The following is a 21,382-nucleotide window of genomic DNA, read 5'->3' as shown; positions in this document are numbered from 1 at the left end:
TACTCTGTATCTAACCCTGTACTGTACCTGTCCTGGGAGTGTTTGATGTGGACAGTGTAGAGGGAGCTTTACTCTGTATCTAACCCCGTACTGTACCTGTCCTGGGAGTGTTTGATGTGGACAGTGTAGAGGGAGCTTTACTCTGTATCTAACCCCGTACTGTACCTGTCCTGGGAGTGTTTGATGTGAACAGTGTAGAGGGAGCTTTACTTTGTATCTAACCCCGTGCTGTCCCTGTCCTGGGAGTGTTTGATGTGAACAGTGTAGAGGGAGTTGCTTTTGTCTTTCTGTTGGTGATCTGGAATGATAAATATGCCTAACAGTTACCTAAGATAACACGGTGGCCTAACCTTTAGGTATGTGGCGGTGCCTCTGTGTCCCCCTGATTCCTGGAGTGAGATTCCTCTCCTGTGGAACTATGTGTCGTGCAGGGAGTCAGTGGCGACTTGGGTGAGTATTACCGAGTGTTTCATGTCCCAGATCTGGGACCCCTGGGTTAAGTCACTCCCTCCCTCTCTCGATTTGTTTGCCCTTTCGTGCTTATTTTTATAACTACTTCTCCAGCTCTTCATCGGATACTCTGTTGCCTGCATCGTAACGCCCATCACCCCTGTGCTCACTGAGCTACATCAGCTGCCAGTCTGACAGCATCTCCATGTAATAATCTCTCACCTGCTCTTCGAGTTCCAACATGGCCTCGTTGACCCATGTACATGGGCTTCCAAACCGCATTTGGGAAAGTGCCACAGAACAGGCTCGTCAGCAAAGTTAGAGCCCATGAAATAAAGGGGACAGTGGCAGCATTGATACCAGGATGACTGGGTGACAGCAAACAGAGAGTACTGGTGAACAGTTGTTTTTCGGTCTGGAGGAAGGTTTGTAGTGGAGTTCCCCAGGGATCAGTGTTAGGACACTTGCTTTTCCTGATATATATTAATAACCTAGACCTTGATGTACAGGGCACAATTTCAAAGTTTGCGGCTGATACGAAACTTGGGAGCATTGTGAACTGTGAGGAGGATAGTGTCGAACTTCAAAAGGACACAGACAAGTTGGTAGAATGGGCAGACAGGTGGCAGATGAAGTTCAATGCAGAGAAATGTAAGGTGATTCATTTTGGTAGGAAGAACCTGGAGAGACAATATAGAATAAAGGGTACAATTCTAAAGGGGGTGCAGGAGCAGAGGGACCTGGTGTATATGTGCATAAGTCATTGAAGGTGGCAGAAAGAGCGGTTAATATAGCCCAGGATACTGTATGCTTTATTAATAGGGACATAGTGTACAAGAGTAAGGAGGTTATGTTGAACTTGTATAAAACACTAGTTCAGCCTCAGCTGGAGTATTGTGTCCAGTTCTGGGCACCACACTTTAGGAAAGACGTGAGGACATTGGAGAGAGTACAGAAAAGATTCAGGAGAATGGTTCCAGGGATGAGGAATTTCAGTTATGAAGATAGATTGGAGAAGTTAGGACTGTTTTCCTTGGAGAAGAGAAAGCTGAGAGGTGATTTGATAGAGGTATTCAAAATCATGAGGGGTCTGGACAGAGTAGATAGAGAGAAACTGTTCCCACTCGTGAAAGGATCGAGAACGAGAGGGCACAGATTGAAAGTATTTGGGAAGAGAAGCAAAAGTGACATGAGGAAAAACTTTTTCACACAGCGAGTGGTTAAGGTCTGGAATGCACTGCCTGAGAACGTGGTGGAGGCAGGTTCAATTGAAACATTCAAAAGGGAATTAGACTGTTATATGAGAAGGATGTGCAGGGTTACGGGGAGAAGGTGGGGGAATGGCTCTGGGTGAGTTGCTCTGACAGAGAGCCAACACAGACACAAGGGGCTGAATGTCCTCTTGTGCTGTAACCGTTCTGTGATACTAAAGCCCTCCCGATCTCTGCCTGCCGCTCGGAGACCACTACACGGATTGTCTGGCACCCCTAGGATATTTGAGATTGTGTATATTGTTCCATCTAGTCCTACAGCCACTCAGTCTACTCAGGTGTGGATAGACAAGGTATGCACGTGATCTGCCATGCCCGTTTCCAGGATAGGGCACTGGGTGTTAACTAGCCCTAGCCTCACTGGCCTGGCACAGGGCACTCTCTGATCCCACTGGGAAGCTGGCTGCATGTTTTCTCTCTTCAGTAACACTCCAATTGTCTCTCCCCTTCACAGGCTCGGCATGGCCAGGAGCGGAACTGAGTACGGACCCATGACAGACCTGCCAGACTGGTCCTTCGCAGGTGAAGAGATGATACGGGAGGCTGTGATCCTCAGCACCTCCTTCAAATACAGTGTCTCAGAACTACAACCGCTTTTAGAGAGGATCTCTCACCGCCCCCACTCCCCACAGATAGACGTCCAGATATATATCAAACATCCTCACCTGCATGTAATCCATTGGTCTACTCCAGTCTGTAACTCACTCCACGGGTATCTGCTATTCTATATATAAACCCCCGAACCCCTCTATTAGATTCCAGTCTGTAACTCATTCCCGGGTATCTGCTATTCTATATATAAACCCCCGAACCCCTCTATTAGATTCCAGTCCGTAACTCACTCCCCGGTATCTGTTATTCTATATATAAACCCCCGAACCCCTCTATTAGATTCCAGTCTGTAATTCACTCCACGGGTATCTGCTATTCTATATATAAACCCCCGAACCCCTCTATTAGATTCCAGTCTGTAATTCACTCCACGGGTATCTGCTATTCTATATATAAACCCCCGAACCCCTCTATTAGATTCCAGTCTGTAACGCACTCCCGGGTATCTGTTATTCTATATATAAACCCCCGAACCCCTCTATTAGATTCCAGTCTGTAACGCACTCCCGGGTATCTGTTATTCTATATATAAACCCCCGAACCCCTCTATTAGATTCCAGTCTGTAACTCACTCCCGCGTAGCTGTTATTCTATATATAAACCACCCGAACCCCTCGAATAGATTCCAGTCTGTAACTCACTCCTGGGTATCTGTTATTCTATATATAAACCCCCGAGCCCCTCATTAGATTCCAGTCTGTAACTCACTCCCGGGTATCTGTTATTCTATATATAAACCCCCGAGCCCCTTGATTAGATTCCAGTCTGTAACTCACTCCCGGGTATCTGTTATTCTATATATAAACCCCCGAGCCCCTCGATTAGATTCCAGTCTGTAACTCACTCCCGCGTAGCTGTTATTTAATATATAATCCCCCCGAACCCCTCGATTAGATTCCAGTCTGTAACTCACTCCCGGATATCTGTTATTCTATATATAAACCCCCGAGCCCCTCGATTAGATTCCAGTCTGTAACTCACTGCCGGGTATATGTTATTCTATAGATAAACCCCCGAGCCCCTTGATTAGATTCCAGTCTGTAACTCACTCCCGGGTATCTGTTATTCTATATATAAACCCCCGAGCCCCTCGATTAGATTCCAGTCTGTAACTCACTGCCGGGTATATGTTATTCTGTATATAAACCCCCGAGCCCCTTGATTAGATTCCAGTCTGTAACTCACTCCCGGGTATCTGTTATTCTATATATAAACCCCCGAGCCCCTCGATTAGATTCCAGTCTGTAACTCACTCCCGGGTATCTGTTATTCTATATTTAAATCACCGAACCCCTCGATTAGATTCCAGTCTGTAACTCACTCCCGGGTATCTGTTATTCTATATATAAACCCCCGAGCCCCTCATTAGATTCCAGTCTGTAACTCACTCCCGGGTATCTGTTATTCTATATATAAACCACCCGAACCCCTCGATTAGATTCCAGTCTGTAACTCACTCCCGGGTATCTGTTATTCTATATATAAACCCCCGAGCCCCTCATTAGATTCCAGTCTGTAACTCACTCCCGGGTATCTGTTATTCTATATATAAACCACGCGAACCCCTCGATTAGATTCCAGTCTGTAACTCACTCCCGGGTATCTGTTATTCTATATATACCCCCCCGAACCCCTCGATTAGATTCCAGTCTGTAACTCACTCCCGGGTATCTGTTATTCCATATATAAACCCCACGAACCCCTCGATTAGATTCCAGTCTGTAACTCACTCCCGGGTATCTGTTATTCTATATATAAACCCCCCGAACCCCTCGATTAGATTCCAGTCTGTAACTCACTCCCGGGTATCTGTTATTCTATATATAAACCCCCCGAACCCCTCGATTAGATTCCAGTCTGTAACTCACTCCCGGGTATCTGTTGTTCGATATATAAACCCCCGAGCCCCTCGATTAGATTCCAGTCTGTAACTCACTCCCGGGTGTCTGTTATTCTATATATAAACCCCCGAGCCCCTCGATAAAATTCCAGTCTGTAACTCACTCCCGGGTATCTGATATTCGAAATATAAACCCCCGAGCCCCTCGATAAAATTCCAGTCTGTAACTCACTCCCGGGTATCTGATATTCGAAATATAAACCCCCGAGCCCCTCGATAAAATTCCAGTCTGTAACTCACTCCCGGGTTTCTGATATTCTATATATAAACCCCCGAGCCCCTCGATAAAATTCCAGTCTGTAACTCACTCCCGGGTATCTGTTGTTCCATATATAAACCTCCGAGCCCCTCGATTAGATTCCAGTCTGTAACTCACTCCCGGGTATCTGTTATTCTATATATAAACCCCCGAGCCCCTCGATAAAATTCCAGTCTGTAACTCACTCCCGGGTTTCTGATATTCTATATATAAACCCCCGAGCCCCTCGATAAAATTCCAGTCTGTAACTCACTCCCGGGTATCTGTTGTTCCATATATAAACCTCCGAGCCCCTCGATTAGATTCCAGTCTGTAACTCACTCCCGGGTATCTGTTATTCTATATATAAACCCCCGAACCCCTCGAATAGATTCCAGTCTGTAACACGCTCCCGGGTATCTGCTATTCTATATATAAACCCCCGAACCCCTCGATTAGATTCCAGTCTGTAACTCGCTCCTGGGTATCTGCTATTCTATATATAAACCCCCGAACCCCTCGATTAGATTCCAGTCTGTAACTCGCTCCTGGGTATCTGCTATTCTATATATAAACCCCCGAACCCTCGATTAGATTCCAGTCTGTAACTCACTCCCGGGTATCTGTTATTCTATATATAAACCCCCGAACCCCTCGAATAGATTCCAGTCTGTAACACGCTCCCGGGTATCTGCTATTCTATATATAAACCCCCGAACCCCTCGAATAGATTCCAGTCTGTAACACGCTCCCGGGTATCTGCTATTCTATATATAAACCACCCGAACCCTCGATTAGATTCCAGTCTGTAACTCGCTCCTGGGTATCTGTTATTCTATATATAAACCCCAGAACCCCTCGAATAGATTCCAGTCTGCAACTCGCTCCCGGGTATCTGTTATTCTATATATAAACCACCGAACCCCTCGATTAGATTTCAGTCTGTAACTCACTCCCGGGTATCTGTTATTCTATATATAAACCCCCGAGCCCCTCGATAAAATTCCAGTCTGTAACTCACTCCCGGGTATCTGTCATTCTATATATTAAACCCCTCAAACCCCTCGATTAGATTCCAGTCTGTAACTCACTCCCGGGTATCTGTTATTCTATATATAAACCCCCGAGCCCCTCGATAAAATTCCAGTCTGTAACTCACTCCCGGTTATCTGTTATTCTATATATAAACCACCCGAAAGCCTCGATTAGATTCCAGTCTGCAACTCACTCCCGGGTATCTGTTATTCTGTATATAAACCCCCCCCGAACCCCTCGATTAGATTCCAGTCTGTAACTCACTCCCGGGTATCTGTTATTCTGTGTATAAACCCCCCCCCGAACCCCTCGATTAGATTCCAGTCTGTAACTCACTCCCGGGTATCTGTTATTCTATATATAAACCACCCGAACCCCTCGATTAGATTCCAGTCTGTAACTCACTCCCGGGTATCTGTTATTCTATATATACCCCCCCGAACCCCTCGATTAGATTCCAGTCTGTAACTCACTCCCGGGTATCTGTTATTCCATATATAAACCCCACGAACCCCTCGATTAGATTCCAGTCTGTAACTCACTCCCGGGTATCTGTTATTCTATATATAAACCCCCCGAACCCCTCGATTAGATTCCAGTCTGTAACTCACTCCCGAGTATCTGTTATTCTATATATAAACCCCACGAACCCCTCGATTAGATTCCAGTCTGTAACTCACTCCCGGGTATCTGTTATTCTATATATAAACCCCCCGAACCCCTCGATTAGATTCCAGTCTGTAACTCACTCCCGGGTCTCTGTTGTTCGATATATAAACCCCCGAGCCCCTCGATTAGATTCCAGTCTGTAACTCACTCCCGGGTATCTGTTATTCTATATATAAACCCCCGAGCCCCTCGATAAAATTCCAGTCTGTAACTCACTCCCGGGTATCTGATTTTCGAAATATAAACCCCCGAGCCCCTCGATAAAATTCCAGTCTGTAACTCACTCCCGGGTATCTGATATTCGAAATATAAACCCCCGAGCCCCTCGATAAAATTCCAGTCTGCAACTCACTCCCGGGTTTCTGATATTCTATATATAAACCCCCGAGCCCCTCGATAAAATTCCAGTCTGTAACTCACTCCCGGGTATCTGTTGTTCCATATATAAACCTCCGAGCCCCTCGATTAGATTCCAGTCTGTAACTCACTCCCGGGTATCTGTTATTCTATATATAAACCCCCGAGCCCCTCGATAAAATTCCAGTCTGTAACTCACTCCCGGGTTTCTGATATTCTATATATAAACCCCCGAGCCCCTCGATAAAATTCCAGTCTGTAACTCACTCCCGGGTATCTGTTGTTCCATATATAAACCTCCGAGCCCCTCGATTAGATTCCAGTCTGTAACTCACTCCCGGGTATCTGTTATTCTATATATAAACCCCCGAACCCCTCGAATAGATTCCAGTCTGTAACACGCTCCCGGGTATCTGCTATTCTATATATAAACCCCCGAACCCCTCGATTAGATTCCAGTCTGTAACTCGCTCCTGGGTATCTGCTATTCTATATATAAACCCCCGAACCCCTCGATTAGATTCCAGTCTGTAACTCGCTCCTGGGTATCTGCTATTCTATATATAAACCCCCGAACCCTCGATTAGATTCCAGTCTGTAACTCACTCCCGGGTATCTGTTATTCTATATATAAACCCCCGAACCCCTCGAATAGATTCCAGTCTGTAACACGCTCCCGGGTATCTGCTATTCTATATATAAACCCCCGAACCCCTCGAATAGATTCCAGTCTGTAACACGCTCCCGGGTATCTGCTATTCTATATATAAACCACCCGAACCCTCGATTAGATTCCAGTCTGTAACTCGCTCCTGGGTATCTGTTATTCTATATATAAACCCCAGAACCCCTCGAATAGATTCCAGTCTGCAACTCGCTCCCGGGTATCTGTTATTCTATATATAAACCACCGAACCCCTCGATTAGATTTCAGTCTGTAACTCACTCCCGGGTATCTGTTATTCTATATATAAACCCCCGAGCCCCTCGATAAAATTCCAGTCTGTAACTCACTCCCGGGTATCTGTCATTCTATATATTAAACCCCTCAAACCCCTCGATTAGATTCCAGTCTGTAACTCACTCCCGGGTATCTGTTATTCTATATATAAACCCCCGAGCCCCTCGATAAAATTCCAGTCTGTAACTCACTCCCGGTTATCTGTTATTCTATATATAAACCACCCGAACCCCTCGATTAGATTCCAGTCTGCAACTCACTCCCGGGTATCTGTTATTCTGTATATAAACCCCCCCCGAACCCCTCGATTAGATTCCAGTCTGTAACTCACTCCCGGGTATCTGTTATTCTGTGTATAAACCCCCCCCCGAACCCCTCGATTAGATTCCAGTCTGTAACTCACTCCCGGGTATCTGTTATTCTATATATAAACCCCCGAGCCCCTCGATAAAATTCCAGTCTGTAACTCACTCCCGGTTATCTGTGATTCTATATATAAACCACCCGAACCCCTCGATTAGATTCCAGTCTGTAACTCACTCCCGGGTATCTGTTATTCTGTATATAAACCCCCCCCGAACCCCTCGATAAAATTCCAGTCTGTAACTCACACCTGGGTATCTGTTATACTATATATAAACCCCCGAGCCCCTCGATAAAATTCCAGTCTGTAACTCACTCCCGGGTATCTGTTATTCGATATATAAACCCCCGAGCCCCTCGATAAAATTCCAGTCTGTAACTCACTCCCGGGTATCTGTTGTTCGATATATAAACCCCCGAGCCCCTCGATAAAATTCCAGTCTGTAACTCACTCCCGGGTATCTGTTATTCTATATATACACCCCCGAACCCCTCGATTAGATTCCAGTCTGTAACTCACTTCCGGGTATCTGTTATTCTATATATAAACCCCCGAACCCCTCGAATAGATTCCAGTCTGTAACTCACTCCCGGGTATCTGTTATTCTGTATATAAACCCCCCCCGAACCCCTCGATAAAATTCCAGTCTGTAACTCACACCTGGGTATCTGTTATACTATATATAAACCCCCGAGCCCCTCGATAAAATTCCAGTCTGTAACTCACTCCCGGGTTTCTGATATTCTATATATAAACCCCCGAGCCCCTCGATAAAATTCCAGTCTGTAACTCACTCCCGGGTATCTGTTGTTCCATATATAAACCTCCGAGCCCCTCGATTAGATTCCAGTCTGTAACTCACTCCCGGGTATCTGTTATTCTATATAGAAACCCCCGAACCCCTCGAATAGATTCCAGTCTGTAACACGCTCCCGGGTATCTGCTATTCTATATATAAACCCCCGAACCCCTCGATTAGATTCCAGTCTGTAACTCGCTCCTGGGTATCTGCTATTCTATATATAAACCCCCGAACCCCTCGATTAGATTCCAGTCTGTAACTCGCTCCTGGGTATCTGCTATTCTATATATAAACCCCCGAACCCTCGATTAGATTCCAGTCTGTAACTCACTCCCGGGTATCTGTTATTCTATATATAAACCCCCGAACCCCTCGAATAGATTCCAGTCTGTAACACGCTCCCGGGTATCTGCTATTCTATATATAAACCCCCGAACCCCTCGAATAGATTCCAGTCTGTAACACGCTCCCGGGTATCTGCTATTCTATATATAAACCACCCGAACCCTCGATTAGATTCCAGTCTGTAACTCGCTCCTGGGTATCTGTTATTCTATATATAAACCCCAGAACCCCTCGAATAGATTCCAGTCTGCAACTCGCTCCCGGGTATCTGTTATTCTATATATAAACCACCGAACCCCTCGATTAGATTTCAGTCTGTAACTCACTCCCGGGTATCTGTTATTCTATATATAAACCCCCGAGCCCCTCGATAAAATTCCAGTCTGTAACTCACTCCCGGGTATCTGTCATTCTATATATTAAACCCCTCAAACCCCTCGATTAGATTCCAGTCTGTAACTCACTCCCGGGTATCTGTTATTCTATATATAAACCCCCGAGCCCCTCGATAAAATTCCAGTCTGTAACTCACTCCCGGTTATCTGTTATTCTATATATAAACCACCCGAACCCCTCGATTAGATTCCAGTCTGCAACTCACTCCCGGGTATCTGTTATTCTGTATATAAACCCCCCCCGAACCCCTCGATTAGATTCCAGTCTGTAACTCACTCCCGGGTATCTGTTATTCTGTGTATAAACCCCCCCCCGAACCCCTCGATTAGATTCCAGTCTGTAACTCACTCCCGGGTATCTGTTATTCTATATATAAACCCCCGAGCCCCTCGATAAAATTCCAGTCTGTAACTCACTCCCGGTTATCTGTGATTCTATATATAAACCACCCGAACCCCTCGATTAGATTCCAGTCTGTAACTCACTCCCGGGTATCTGTTATACTATATATAAACCCCCGAGCCCCTCGATAAAATTCCAGTCTGTAACTCACTCCCGGGTATCTGTTATTCGATATATAAACCCCCGAGCCCCTCGATAAAATTCCAGTCTGTAACTCACTCCCGGGTATCTGTTGTTCGATATATAAACCCCCGAGCCCCTCGATAAAATTCCAGTCTGTAACTCACTCCCGGGTATCTGTTATTCTATATATACACCCCCGAACCCCTCGATTAGATTCCAGTCTGTAACTCACTTCCGGGTATCTGTTATTCTATATATAAACCCCCGAACCCCTCGAATAGATTCCAGTCTGCAACTCGCTCCCGGGTATCTGCTATTCTATATATAAACCCCCGAACCCCTTGATTAGATTCCAGTCTGTAACTCACTCCCGGGTATCTGCTATTCTATATATAAACCCCCGAACCCCTCGATTAGATTCCAGTCTGTAACTCACTCCCGGGTATCTGTTATTCTATATATTAAACCCCTCAAACACTTCGATTAGATTCCAGTCTGTAACTCACTCCCGGATATCTGATATTCTATATATAAACCCCCGAGCCCCTCGATAAAATTCCAGTCTGTAACTCACTCCCGGGTATCTGTTATTCTATATATAAACCCCCGAACCCCTCGATAAAATTCCAGTCTGTAACTCACTCCCGGGTATCTGTTATTCTATATATAAACTCCCGAGCCCCTCGATTATATTCCAGTCTGTAACTCCCTCCCGGGGATCTGTTGTTCTATATATAAACCACCCCCCCGAACCCCTCGATTAGATTCCAGTCTGTAACTCACTCCCGGGTATCTGTTATTCTATATATAAAACCCCGAACTCCTCGATATAATTCCAGTCTGTAACTCACTCCCGGGTATCTGTTATTCTATATATATATACCCCCCTGAACTCCTCGATTAGAATCCAGTCTGTAACTCACTCCCGGGTATCTGTTATTCTATATATATACCCCCGAGCCCCTCGATAAAATTCCAGTCTGTAACTCACTCCCGGGTATCTGTTATTCTATGTATAAACCCCCGAGTCCCTCGATAAAATTCCAGTCTGTAACTCACTCCCGGGTATCTGTTATTCGATATATAAACCCCCGAGCCCCTCGATTAGATTTCAGTCTGTAACTCACTCCCGGGTATCTGTTATTCGATATATAAACACCCTGATCCCCTCGATTAGATTCCAGTCTGTAACTCACTCCCGGGGATCTGTTGTTCTATATATAAACCCCCCGAACCCCTCGATTAGATTCCAGTATGTAACTCACTCCCGGGTATCTGCTATTCTATATATAAACCACCCGAACCCCTCGATTAGATTCCAGTCTGTAACTCACTCCCGGAAATCTGCTATTCTATATATAAACCCCCCCGAACTCCTCGATATAATTCCAGTCTGTAACTCACACCCGGGTATCTGTTATTCTATATATAAACCCCCGAACCCCTCGATAAAATTCCAGTCTGTAACTCACTCCCGGGTATCTGCTATTCTATATATAAACCCCCCCGAACTCCTCGATATAATTCCAGTCTGTAACTCACTCCCGGGTATCTGTTATTCTATATATTAAACCCCTCGATTAGATTCCAGTCCGTAACTCGCTCCTGGGTATCTGCTATTCTATATATAAACCCCCGAACCCCTCGAATAGATTCCAGTCTGTAACTCGCTCCCGGGTATCTGCTATTCTATGTATAAACCCCCGAACCCCTCGATTAGATTCCAAACTGTAACTCACTCCCGGGTATCTGTCATTCTATATATTAAACCCCTCAAACCCCTCGATTAGATTCCAGTCTGTAACTCACTCCCGGGTATCTGTTATTCTATATATAAACCCCCGAGCCCCTCGATTAGATTCCAGTCTGTAACTCACTCCCGGGTATCTGTTATTCGATATATAAACACCCTGATCCCCTCGATTAGATTCCAGTCTGTAACTCACTCCCGGGTATCTGTTATTCTATATATAAACCCCCCGAACCCCTCGATTAGATTCCAGTCTGTAACTCACTCCCAGGGATCTGTTCTATATATAAACCCCCGAACCCCTCGGTTAGATTCCAGTCTGTAACTCACTCCCGGGTATCTGTTATTCTATATATTAAACCCCCGAACCCCTCGATTAGATTCCAGTCTGTAACTCACTCCCGGGTATCTGTTACTCTATATATGTACCCCCAGCCCCACGATAAAATTCCAGTCTGTAACTCACTCCCGGGTATCTGTTTTTCTATATATAAACCCCGAGCCCCTCGATTAGATTCCAGTCTGTAACTCACTCCCGGGTATCTGTTATTCTATATATAAACCCCCGAACCCCTCGATTAGATTACAGTCCGTAACTCGCTCCCGGGTATCTGCTATTCTATATGTACACCCCCGAACCCCTCGATTAGATTCCAGTCTGTAACTCACTCCCGGGTATATGTTATTCTATATATAAACCCCCGAACCCCTCGATTAGATTCCAGTCTGTAACTCACTCCCGGGTATATGTTGTTCGATATATAAACCCCCGAGCCCCTCGATACAATTCCAGTCTGTAACTCACTCCCGGGTATCTGATATTCTATATATATATACCCCCGAGCCCCTCGATAAAATTCCAGTCTGTAACTCACTCCCGAGTATCTGTTATTCTATATATAAACCCCCCGAACCCCTCGATTAGATTCCAGTCTGTAACTCACTCCCAGGCATCTGTTATTCTTTTTAAACCACCCGAACCCCTCGATTAGATTCCAGTCTGTAACTCACTCCCGGGTATCTGTTATTCTATATATAAACCACCCGAACCCCTCGATAAAATTCCAGTCTGTAACTCACTCCCAGGTATCTGTTATTCTATATATAAACCCCCCGAACACCTCGATAAAATTCCAGTATGTAACTCACTCCCAGGTATCTGTTATTCTATATATAAACCCCCGAGCCCCTCGATAAAATTCCAGTCTGTAATTCACTCCCGGGTATCTGTTGTTCGATATATAAACCCCCGAGCCCCTCGATAAAATTCCAGTCTGTAACTCACTCCCGGGTATCTGTTATTCTATATATGCACCCCCGAACCCCTCGATTAGATTCCAGTCTGCAACTCACTCCCGGGTATCTGTTATTCTATATATAAACCCCCGAACCCCTCGAATAGATTCCAGTCTGTAACTCGCTCCCGGGTATCTGCTATTCTATATATAAACCCCCGAACCCCTCGATTAGATTCCTGTCTGTAACTCACTCCCGGGTATCTGTTATTCTATATATGCACCCCCGAACCCCTCGATTAGATTCCAGTCTGTAACTCACTCCCGGGTATCTGTTATTCTATATATAAACCCCCCGAACCCCTCGATTAGATTCCAGTCTGTAACTCACTCCCGGGTATCTGTTACTCTATATATAAACCCCCCTGAACTCCTCGATTAGAATCCAGTCTGTAACTCACTCCCGGGTATCTGTTATTCTATATATGTACCCCCGAGCCCCTCGATAAAATTCCAGTCTTTAACTCACTCCCGGGTATCTGTTATTCTAGAGATAAACCCCCGAGCCCCTCGATAAAATTCCAGTCTGTAACTCACTTCCGGGTATCTGTTATTCTATATATAAACCCCCGAGCCCCTCGATTAGAATCCGGTCTGTAACTCACTCCCGGGTATCTGTTATTCGATATATAAACACCCTGATCCCCTCGATTAGATTCCAGTCTGTAACTCACTCCCGGGGATCTGTTGTTCTATATATAAACCCCCCGAACCCCTCGATTAGATTCCAGTCTGTAACTCCCTCCCGGATATCTGCTATTCTATATTTAAACCCCCGAACCCCTCGAATAGATTCCAGTCTGTAACTCGCTCCGAGGTATCTGTTATTCGATATATAAACCCCCTAGCCCCTTGATAAAATTCCAGTCTGTAACTCACTCCCGGGTATCTGTTATTCTATATATTAAACCCCTCGATGAGATTCCAGTCTGTAACTCACTCCCGGGTATCTGTTATTCGATATATAAACACCCTGATCCCCTCGATTAGATTCCAGTCTGTAACTCACTCCCGGGTATCTGTTATTCTGTATAAAAACCCCCCCCGAACCCCTCGATTAGATTCCAGTCTGTAACTCACTCCCGGGTATCTGTTATTCTGTATATAAACCCCCCCCGATCCCCTCGATTAGATTCCAGTCTGTAACTCACTCCCGGGTATCTGTTACTCTATATATAAACCCCCGAGCCCCTCGATAAAATTCCAGTCTGTAACTCACTCCCGGTTATCTGTGATTCTATATATAAACCACCCGAACCCCTCGATTAGATTCCAGTCTGTAACTCACTCCCGGGTATATGTTGTTCGATATATAAACCCCCCGAACCCCTCGATTAGATTCCAGTCTGTAACTCACTCCCGGGGATCTGTTCTATATGTAAACCCCCGAACCCCTCGGTTAGATTCCAGTCTGTAACTCACTCCCGGGTATCTGTTATTCTATATATTAAACCCCCGAACCCCTCGATTAGATTCCAGTCTGTAACTCACTCCCGGGTATCTGTTACTCTATATATGTACCCCCAGCCCCTCGATAAAATTCCTGTCTGTAACTCACTCCCGGGTATCTGTTTTTCTATATATAAACCCCGAGCCCCTCGATTAGATTCCAGTCTGTAACTCACTCCCGGGTATCTGTTATTCTATATATAAACCCCCGAACCCCTCGATTAGATTACAGTCCGTAACTCGCTCCCGGGTATCTGCTATTCTATATGTACACCCCCGAACCCCTCGATTAGATTCCAGTCTGTAACTCACTCCCGGGTATATGTTATTCTATATATAAACCCCCGAACCCCTCGATTAGATTCCAGTCTGTAACTCACTCCCGGGTATATGTTGTTCGATATATAAACCCCCGAGCCCCTCGATACAATTCCAGTCTGTAACTCACTCCCGGGTATCTGATATTCTATATATATATACCCCCGAGCCCCTCGATAAAATTCCAGTCTGTAACTCACTCCCGAGTATCTGTTATTCTATATATAAACCCCCCGACCCCCTCGATTAGATTCCAGTCTGTAACTCACTCCCAGGCATCTGTTATTCTATATATAAACCACCCGAACCCCTCGATTAGATTCCAGTCTGTAACTCACTCCCGGGTATCTGTTATTCTATATATAAACCACCCGAACCCCTCGATAAAATTCCAGTCTGTAACTCACTCCCAGGTATCTGTTATTCTATATATAAACCCCCCGAACCCCTCGATAAAATTCCAGTCTGTAACTCACTCCCAGGTATCTGTTATTCTATATATAAACCCCCGAGCCCCTCGATAAAATTCCAGTCTGTAATTCACTCCCGGGTATCTGTTGTTCGATATATAAACCCCCGAGCCCCTCGATAAAATTCCAGTCTGTAACTCACTCCCGGGTATCTGTTATTCTATATATGCACCCCCGAACCCCTCGATTAGATTCCAGTCTGTAACTCACTCCCGGGTATCTGTTATTCTATATATAAACCCCCGAACCCCTCGAATAGATTCCAGTCTGTAACTCGCTCCCGGGTATCTGCTATTCTATATATAAACCCCCGAACCCCTCGATTAGATTCCAGTCTGTAACTCACTCCCGGGTATCTGTTATTCTATATATGCACCCCCGAACCCCTCGATTAGATTCCAGTCTGTAACTCACTCCCGGGTATCTGTTATTCTATATATTAAACCCCCGAACCCCTCGATTAGATTCCAGTCTGTAATTCACTCCCGGGTATCTGTTACTCTATATATAAACCCCCCTGAACTCCTCGATTAGAATCCAGTCTGTAACTCACTCCCGGGTATCTGTTATTCTATATATGTACCCCCGAGCCCCTCGATAAAATTCCAGTCTTTAACTCACTCCCGGGTATCTGTTATTCTAGAGATAAACCCCCGAGCCCCTCGATAAAATTCCAGTCTGTAACTCACTTCCGGGTATCTGTTATTCTATATATAAACCCCCGAGCCCCTCGATTAGAATCCAGTCTGTAACTCACTCCCGGGTATCTGTTATTCGATATATAAACACCCGAACCCCTCGAATAGATTCCAGTCTGTAACTCGCTCCCGGGTATCTGCTATTCTATATATAAACCCCCGAACCCCTCGATTAGATTCCAGTCTGTAACTCACTCCCGGGTATCTGTTATTCTATATATGCACCCCCGAACCCCTCGATTAGATTCCAGTCTGTAACTCACTCCCGGGTATCTGTTATTCTATATATTAAACCCCCGAACCCCTCGATTAGATTCCAGTCTGTAACTCACTCCCGGGTATCTGTTATTCTATATATGCACCCCCGAACCCCTCGATTAGATTCCAGTCTGTAACTCACTCCCGGGTATCTGTTATTCTATATATAAACCCCCGAACCCCTCGATTAGATTACAGTCCGTAACTCGCTCCCGGGTATCTGCTATTCTATATGTACACCCCCGAACCCCTCGATTAGATTCCAGTCTGTAACTCACTCCCGGGTATATGTTATTCTATATATAAACCCCCGAACCCCTCGATTAGATTCCAGTCTGTAACTCACTCCCGGGTATATGTTGTTCGATATATAAACCCCCGAGCCCCTCGATACAATTCCAGTCTGTAACTCACTCCCGGGTATCTGATATTCTATATATATATACCCCCGAGCCCCTCGATAAAATTCCAGTCTGTAACTCACTCCCGAGTATCTGTTATTCTATATATAAACCCCCCGACCCCCTCGATTAGATTCCAGTCTGTAACTCACTCCCAGGCATCTGTTATTCTATATATAAACCACCCGAACCCCTCGATTAGATTCCAGTCTGTAACTCACTCCCGGGTATCTGTTATTCTATATATAAACCACCCGAACCCCTCGATAAAATTCCAGTCTGTAACTCACTCCCAGGTATCTGTTATTCTATATATAAACCCCCCGAACCCCTCGATAAAATTCCAGTCTGTAACTCACTCCCAGGTATCTGTTATTCTATATATAAACCCCCGAGCCCCTCGATAAAATTCCAGTCTGTAATTCACTCCCGGGTATCTGTTGTTCGATATATAAACCCCCGAGCCCCTCGATAAAATTCCAGTCTGTAACTCACTCCCGGGTATCTGTTATTCTATATATGCACCCCCGAACCCCTCGATTAGATTCCAGTCTGTAACTCACTCCCGGGTATCTGTTATTCTATATATAAACCCCCGAACCCCTCGAATAGATTCCAGTCTGTAACTCGCTCCCGGGTATCTGCTATTCTATATATAAACCCCCGAACCCCTCGATTAGATTCCAGTCTGTAACTCACTCCCGGGTATCTGTTATTCTATATATGCACCCCCGAACCCCTCGATTAGATTCCAGTCTGTAACTCACTCCCGGGTATCTGTTATTCTATATATTAAACCCCCGAACCCCTCGATTAGATTCCAGTCTGTAACTCACTCCCGGGTATCTGTTACTCTATATATAAACCCCCCTGAACTCCTCGATTAGAATCCAGTCTGTAACTCACTCCCGGGTATCTGTTATTCTATATATGTACCCCCGAGCCCCTCGATAAAATTCCAGTCTTTAACTCACTCCCGGGTATCTGTTATTCTAGAGATAAACCCCCGAGCCCCTCGATAAAATTCCAGTCTGTAACTCACTTCCGGGTATCTGTTATTCTATATATAAACCCCCGAGCCCCTCGATTAGAATCCAGTCTGTAACTCACTCCCGGGTATCTGTTATTCGATATATAAACACCCGAACCCCTCGAATAGATTCCAGTCTGTAACTCGCTCCCGGGTATCTGCTATTCTATATATAAACCCCCGAACCCCTCGATTAGATTCCAGTCTGTAACTCACTCCCGGGTATCTGTTATTCTATATATGCACCCCCGAACCCCTCGATTAGATTCCAGTCTGTAACTCACTCCCGGGTATCTGTTATTCTATATATTAAACCCCCGAACCCCTCGATTAGATTCCAGTCTGTAACTCACTCCCGGGTATCTGTTATTCTATATATGCACCCCCGAACCCCTCGATTAGATTCCAGTCTGTAACTCACTCCCGGGTATCTGTTATTCTATATATAAACCCCCGAACCCCTCGAATAGATTCCAGTCTGTAACTCGCTCCCGGGTATCTGCTATTCTATATATAAACCCCCGAACCCCTCGAATAGATTCCAGTCTGTAACTCACTCCCGGGTATCTGTTATTCTATATATGCACCCCCGAACCCCTCGATTAGATTCCAGTCTGTAACTCACTCCCGGGTATCTGTTATTCTATATATTAAACCCCCGAACCCCTCGATTAGATTCCAGTCTGTAACTCACTCCCGGGTATCTGTTATTCGATATATAAACACCCTGATCCCCTCGATTAGATTCCAGTCTGTAACTCACTCCCGGGGATCTGTTATTCTATATATAAACCCCCCTGAACTCCTCGATTAGAATCCAGTCTGTAACTCACTCCCGGGTATCTGTTATTCTATATATGTACCCCCGAGCCCCTCGATAAAATTCCAGTCTTTAACTCACTCCCGGGTATCTGTTATTCTTGAGATAAACCCCCGAGCCCCTCGATAAAATTCCAGTCTGTAACTCACTTCCGGGTATCTGTTATTCTATATATAAACCCCCGAGCCCCTCGATTAGAATCCAGTCTGTAACTCACTCCCGGGTATCTGTTATTCGATATATAAACACCCTGATCCCCTCGATTAGATTCCAGTCTGTAACTCACTCCCGGGGATCTGTTGTTCTATATATAAACCCCCCGAACCCCTCGATTAGATTCCAGTCTGTAACTCGCTCCCGGGTATCTGCTATTCTATATTTAAACCCCCGAACCCCTCGAATAGATTCCAGTCTGTAACTCGCTCCGGGGTATCTGTTATTCGATATATAAACCCCCTAGCCCCTTGATAAAATTCCAGTCTGTAACTCACTCCCGGGTATCTGTTATTCTATATATTAAACCCCTCGATGAGATTCCAGTCTGTAACTCACTCCCGGGTATCTGTTATTCGATATATAAACACCCTGATCCCCTCGATTAGTTTCCAGTCTGTAACTCACTCCCGGGTATCTGTTATTCTGTATATAAACCCCCCCCGAACCCCTCGATTAGATTCCAGTCTGTAACTCACTCCCGGGTATCTGTTATTCTGTATATAAACCCCCCCCCCGAACCCCTCGATTAGATTCCAGTCTGTAACTCACTCCCGGATATCTGTTATTCTATATATAAACCCCCGAGCCCCTCGATTAGATTCCAGTCTGTAACTCACTGCCGGGTATATGTTATTCTATAGATAAACCCCCGAGCCCCTTGATTAGATTCCAGTCTGTAACTCACTCCCGGGTATCTGTTATTCTATATATAAACCCCCGAGCCCCTCGATTAGATTCCAGTCTGTAACTCACTGCCGGGTATATGTTATTCTGTATATAAACCCCCGAGCCCCTTGATTAGATTCCAGTCTGTAACTCACTCCCGGGTATCTGTTATTCTATATATAAACCCCCGAGCCCCTCGATTAGATTCCAGTCTGTAACTCACTCCCGGGTATCTGTTATTCTATATTTAAATCACCGAACCCCTCGATTAGATTCCAGTCTGTAACTCACTCCCGGGTATCTGTTATTCTATATATAAACCCCCGAGCCCCTCATTAGATTCCAGTCTGTAACTCACTCCCGGGTATCTGTTATTCTATATATAAACCACCCGAACCCCTCGATTAGATTCCAGTCTGTAACTCACTCCCGGGTATCTGTTATTCTATATATAAACCCCCGAGCCCCTCATTAGATTCCAGTCTGTAACTCACTCCCGGGTATCTGTTATTCTATATATAAACCACGCGAACCCCTCGATTAGATTCCAGTCTGTAACTCACTCCCGGGTATCTGTTATTCTATATATACCCCCCCGAACCCCTCGATTAGATTCCAGTCTGTAACTCACTCCCGGGTATCTGTTATTCCATATATAAACCCCACGAACCCCTCGATTAGATTCCAGTCTGTAACTCACTCCCGGGTATCTGTTATTCTATATATAAACCCCCCGAACCCCTCGATTAGATTCCAGTCTGTAACTCACTCCCGGGTATCTGTTATTCTATATATAAACCCCCCGAACCCCTCGATTAGATTCCAGTCTGTAACTCACTCCCGGGTATCTGTTGTTCGATATATAAACCCCCGAGCCCCTCGATTAGATTCCAGTCTGTAACTCACTCCCGGGTGTCTGTTATTCTATATATAAACCCCCGAGCCCCTCGATAAAATTCCAGTCTGTAACTCACTCCCGGGTATCTGATATTCGAAATATAAACCCCCGAGCCCCTCGATAAAATTCCAGTCTGTAACTCACTCCCGGGTATCTGATATTCGAAATATAAACCCCCGAGCCCCTCGATAAAATTCCAGTCTGTAACTCACTCCCGGGTTTCTGATATTCTATATATAAACCCCCGAGCCCCTCGATAAAATTCCAGTCTGTAACTCACTCCCGGGTATCTGTTGTTCCATATATAAACCTCCGAGCCCCTCGATTAGATTCCAGTCTGTAACTCACTCCCGGGTATCTGTTATTCTATATATAAACCCCCGAGCCCCTCGATAAAATTCCAGTCTGTAACTCACTCCCGGGTTTCTGATATTCTATATATAAACCCCCGAGCCCCTCGATAAAATTCCAGTCTGTAACTCACTCCCGGGTATCTGTTGTTCCATATATAAACCTCCGAGCCCCTCGATTAGATTCCAGTCTGTAACTCACTCCCGGGTATCTGTTATTCTATATATAAACCCCCGAACCCCTCGAATAGATTCCAGTCTGTAACACGCTCCCGGGTATCTGCTATTCTATATATAAACCCCCGAACCCCTCGATTAGATTCCAGTCTGTAACTCGCTCCTGGGTATCTGCTATTCTATATATAAACCCCCGAACCCCTCGATTAGATTCCAGTCTGTAACTCGCTCCTGGGTATCTGCTATTCTATATATAAACCCCCGAACCCTCGATTAGATTCCAGTCTGTAACTCACTCCCGGGTATCTGTTATTCTATATATAAACCCCCGAACCCCTCGAATAGATTCCAGTCTGTAACACGCTCCCGGGTATCTGCTATTCTATATATAAACCCCCGAACCCCTCGAATAGATTCCAGTCTGTAACACGCTCCCGGGTATCTGCTATTCTATATATAAACCACCCGAACCCTCGATTAGATTCCAGTCTGTAACTCGCTCCTGGGTATCTGTTATTCTATATATAAACCCCAGAACCCCTCGAATAGATTCCAGTCTGCAACTCGCTCCCGGGTATCTGTTATTCTATATATAAACCACCGAACCCCTCGATTAGATTTCAGTCTGTAACTCACTCCCGGGTATCTGTTATTCTATATA

At 45.2% G+C, this 21,382-nt stretch overlaps 1 protein-coding gene across 1 annotated transcript in view; it reads left to right on the top strand.

Moving 5' to 3' along the window:
* Positions 1–21,382, top strand: part of mrpl52 (mitochondrial ribosomal protein L52) — a 177,985-nt gene that overhangs the window by 98,324 nt on the left and 58,279 nt on the right. Inside the window, exons 2-3 of the mRNA XM_068014147.1 lie at positions 357–450; positions 2,176–2,243. Coding sequence (XP_067870248.1) covers positions 359–450; positions 2,176–2,243 — 160 coding nt within the window. The 5' untranslated portion in view covers positions 357–358. The remainder of the gene's footprint in view (positions 1–356; positions 451–2,175; positions 2,244–21,382) is intronic.

The sequence above is a fragment of the Heterodontus francisci genome, chromosome 34 (genome assembly GCF_036365525.1).
Source record: "Heterodontus francisci isolate sHetFra1 chromosome 34, sHetFra1.hap1, whole genome shotgun sequence".
Lineage (NCBI taxonomy): Eukaryota > Metazoa > Chordata > Chondrichthyes > Heterodontiformes > Heterodontidae > Heterodontus > Heterodontus francisci.
The sequence above is the reverse complement of the archived record's forward strand: the minus strand, read 5'-3'. Positions and strand labels throughout refer to the sequence as shown.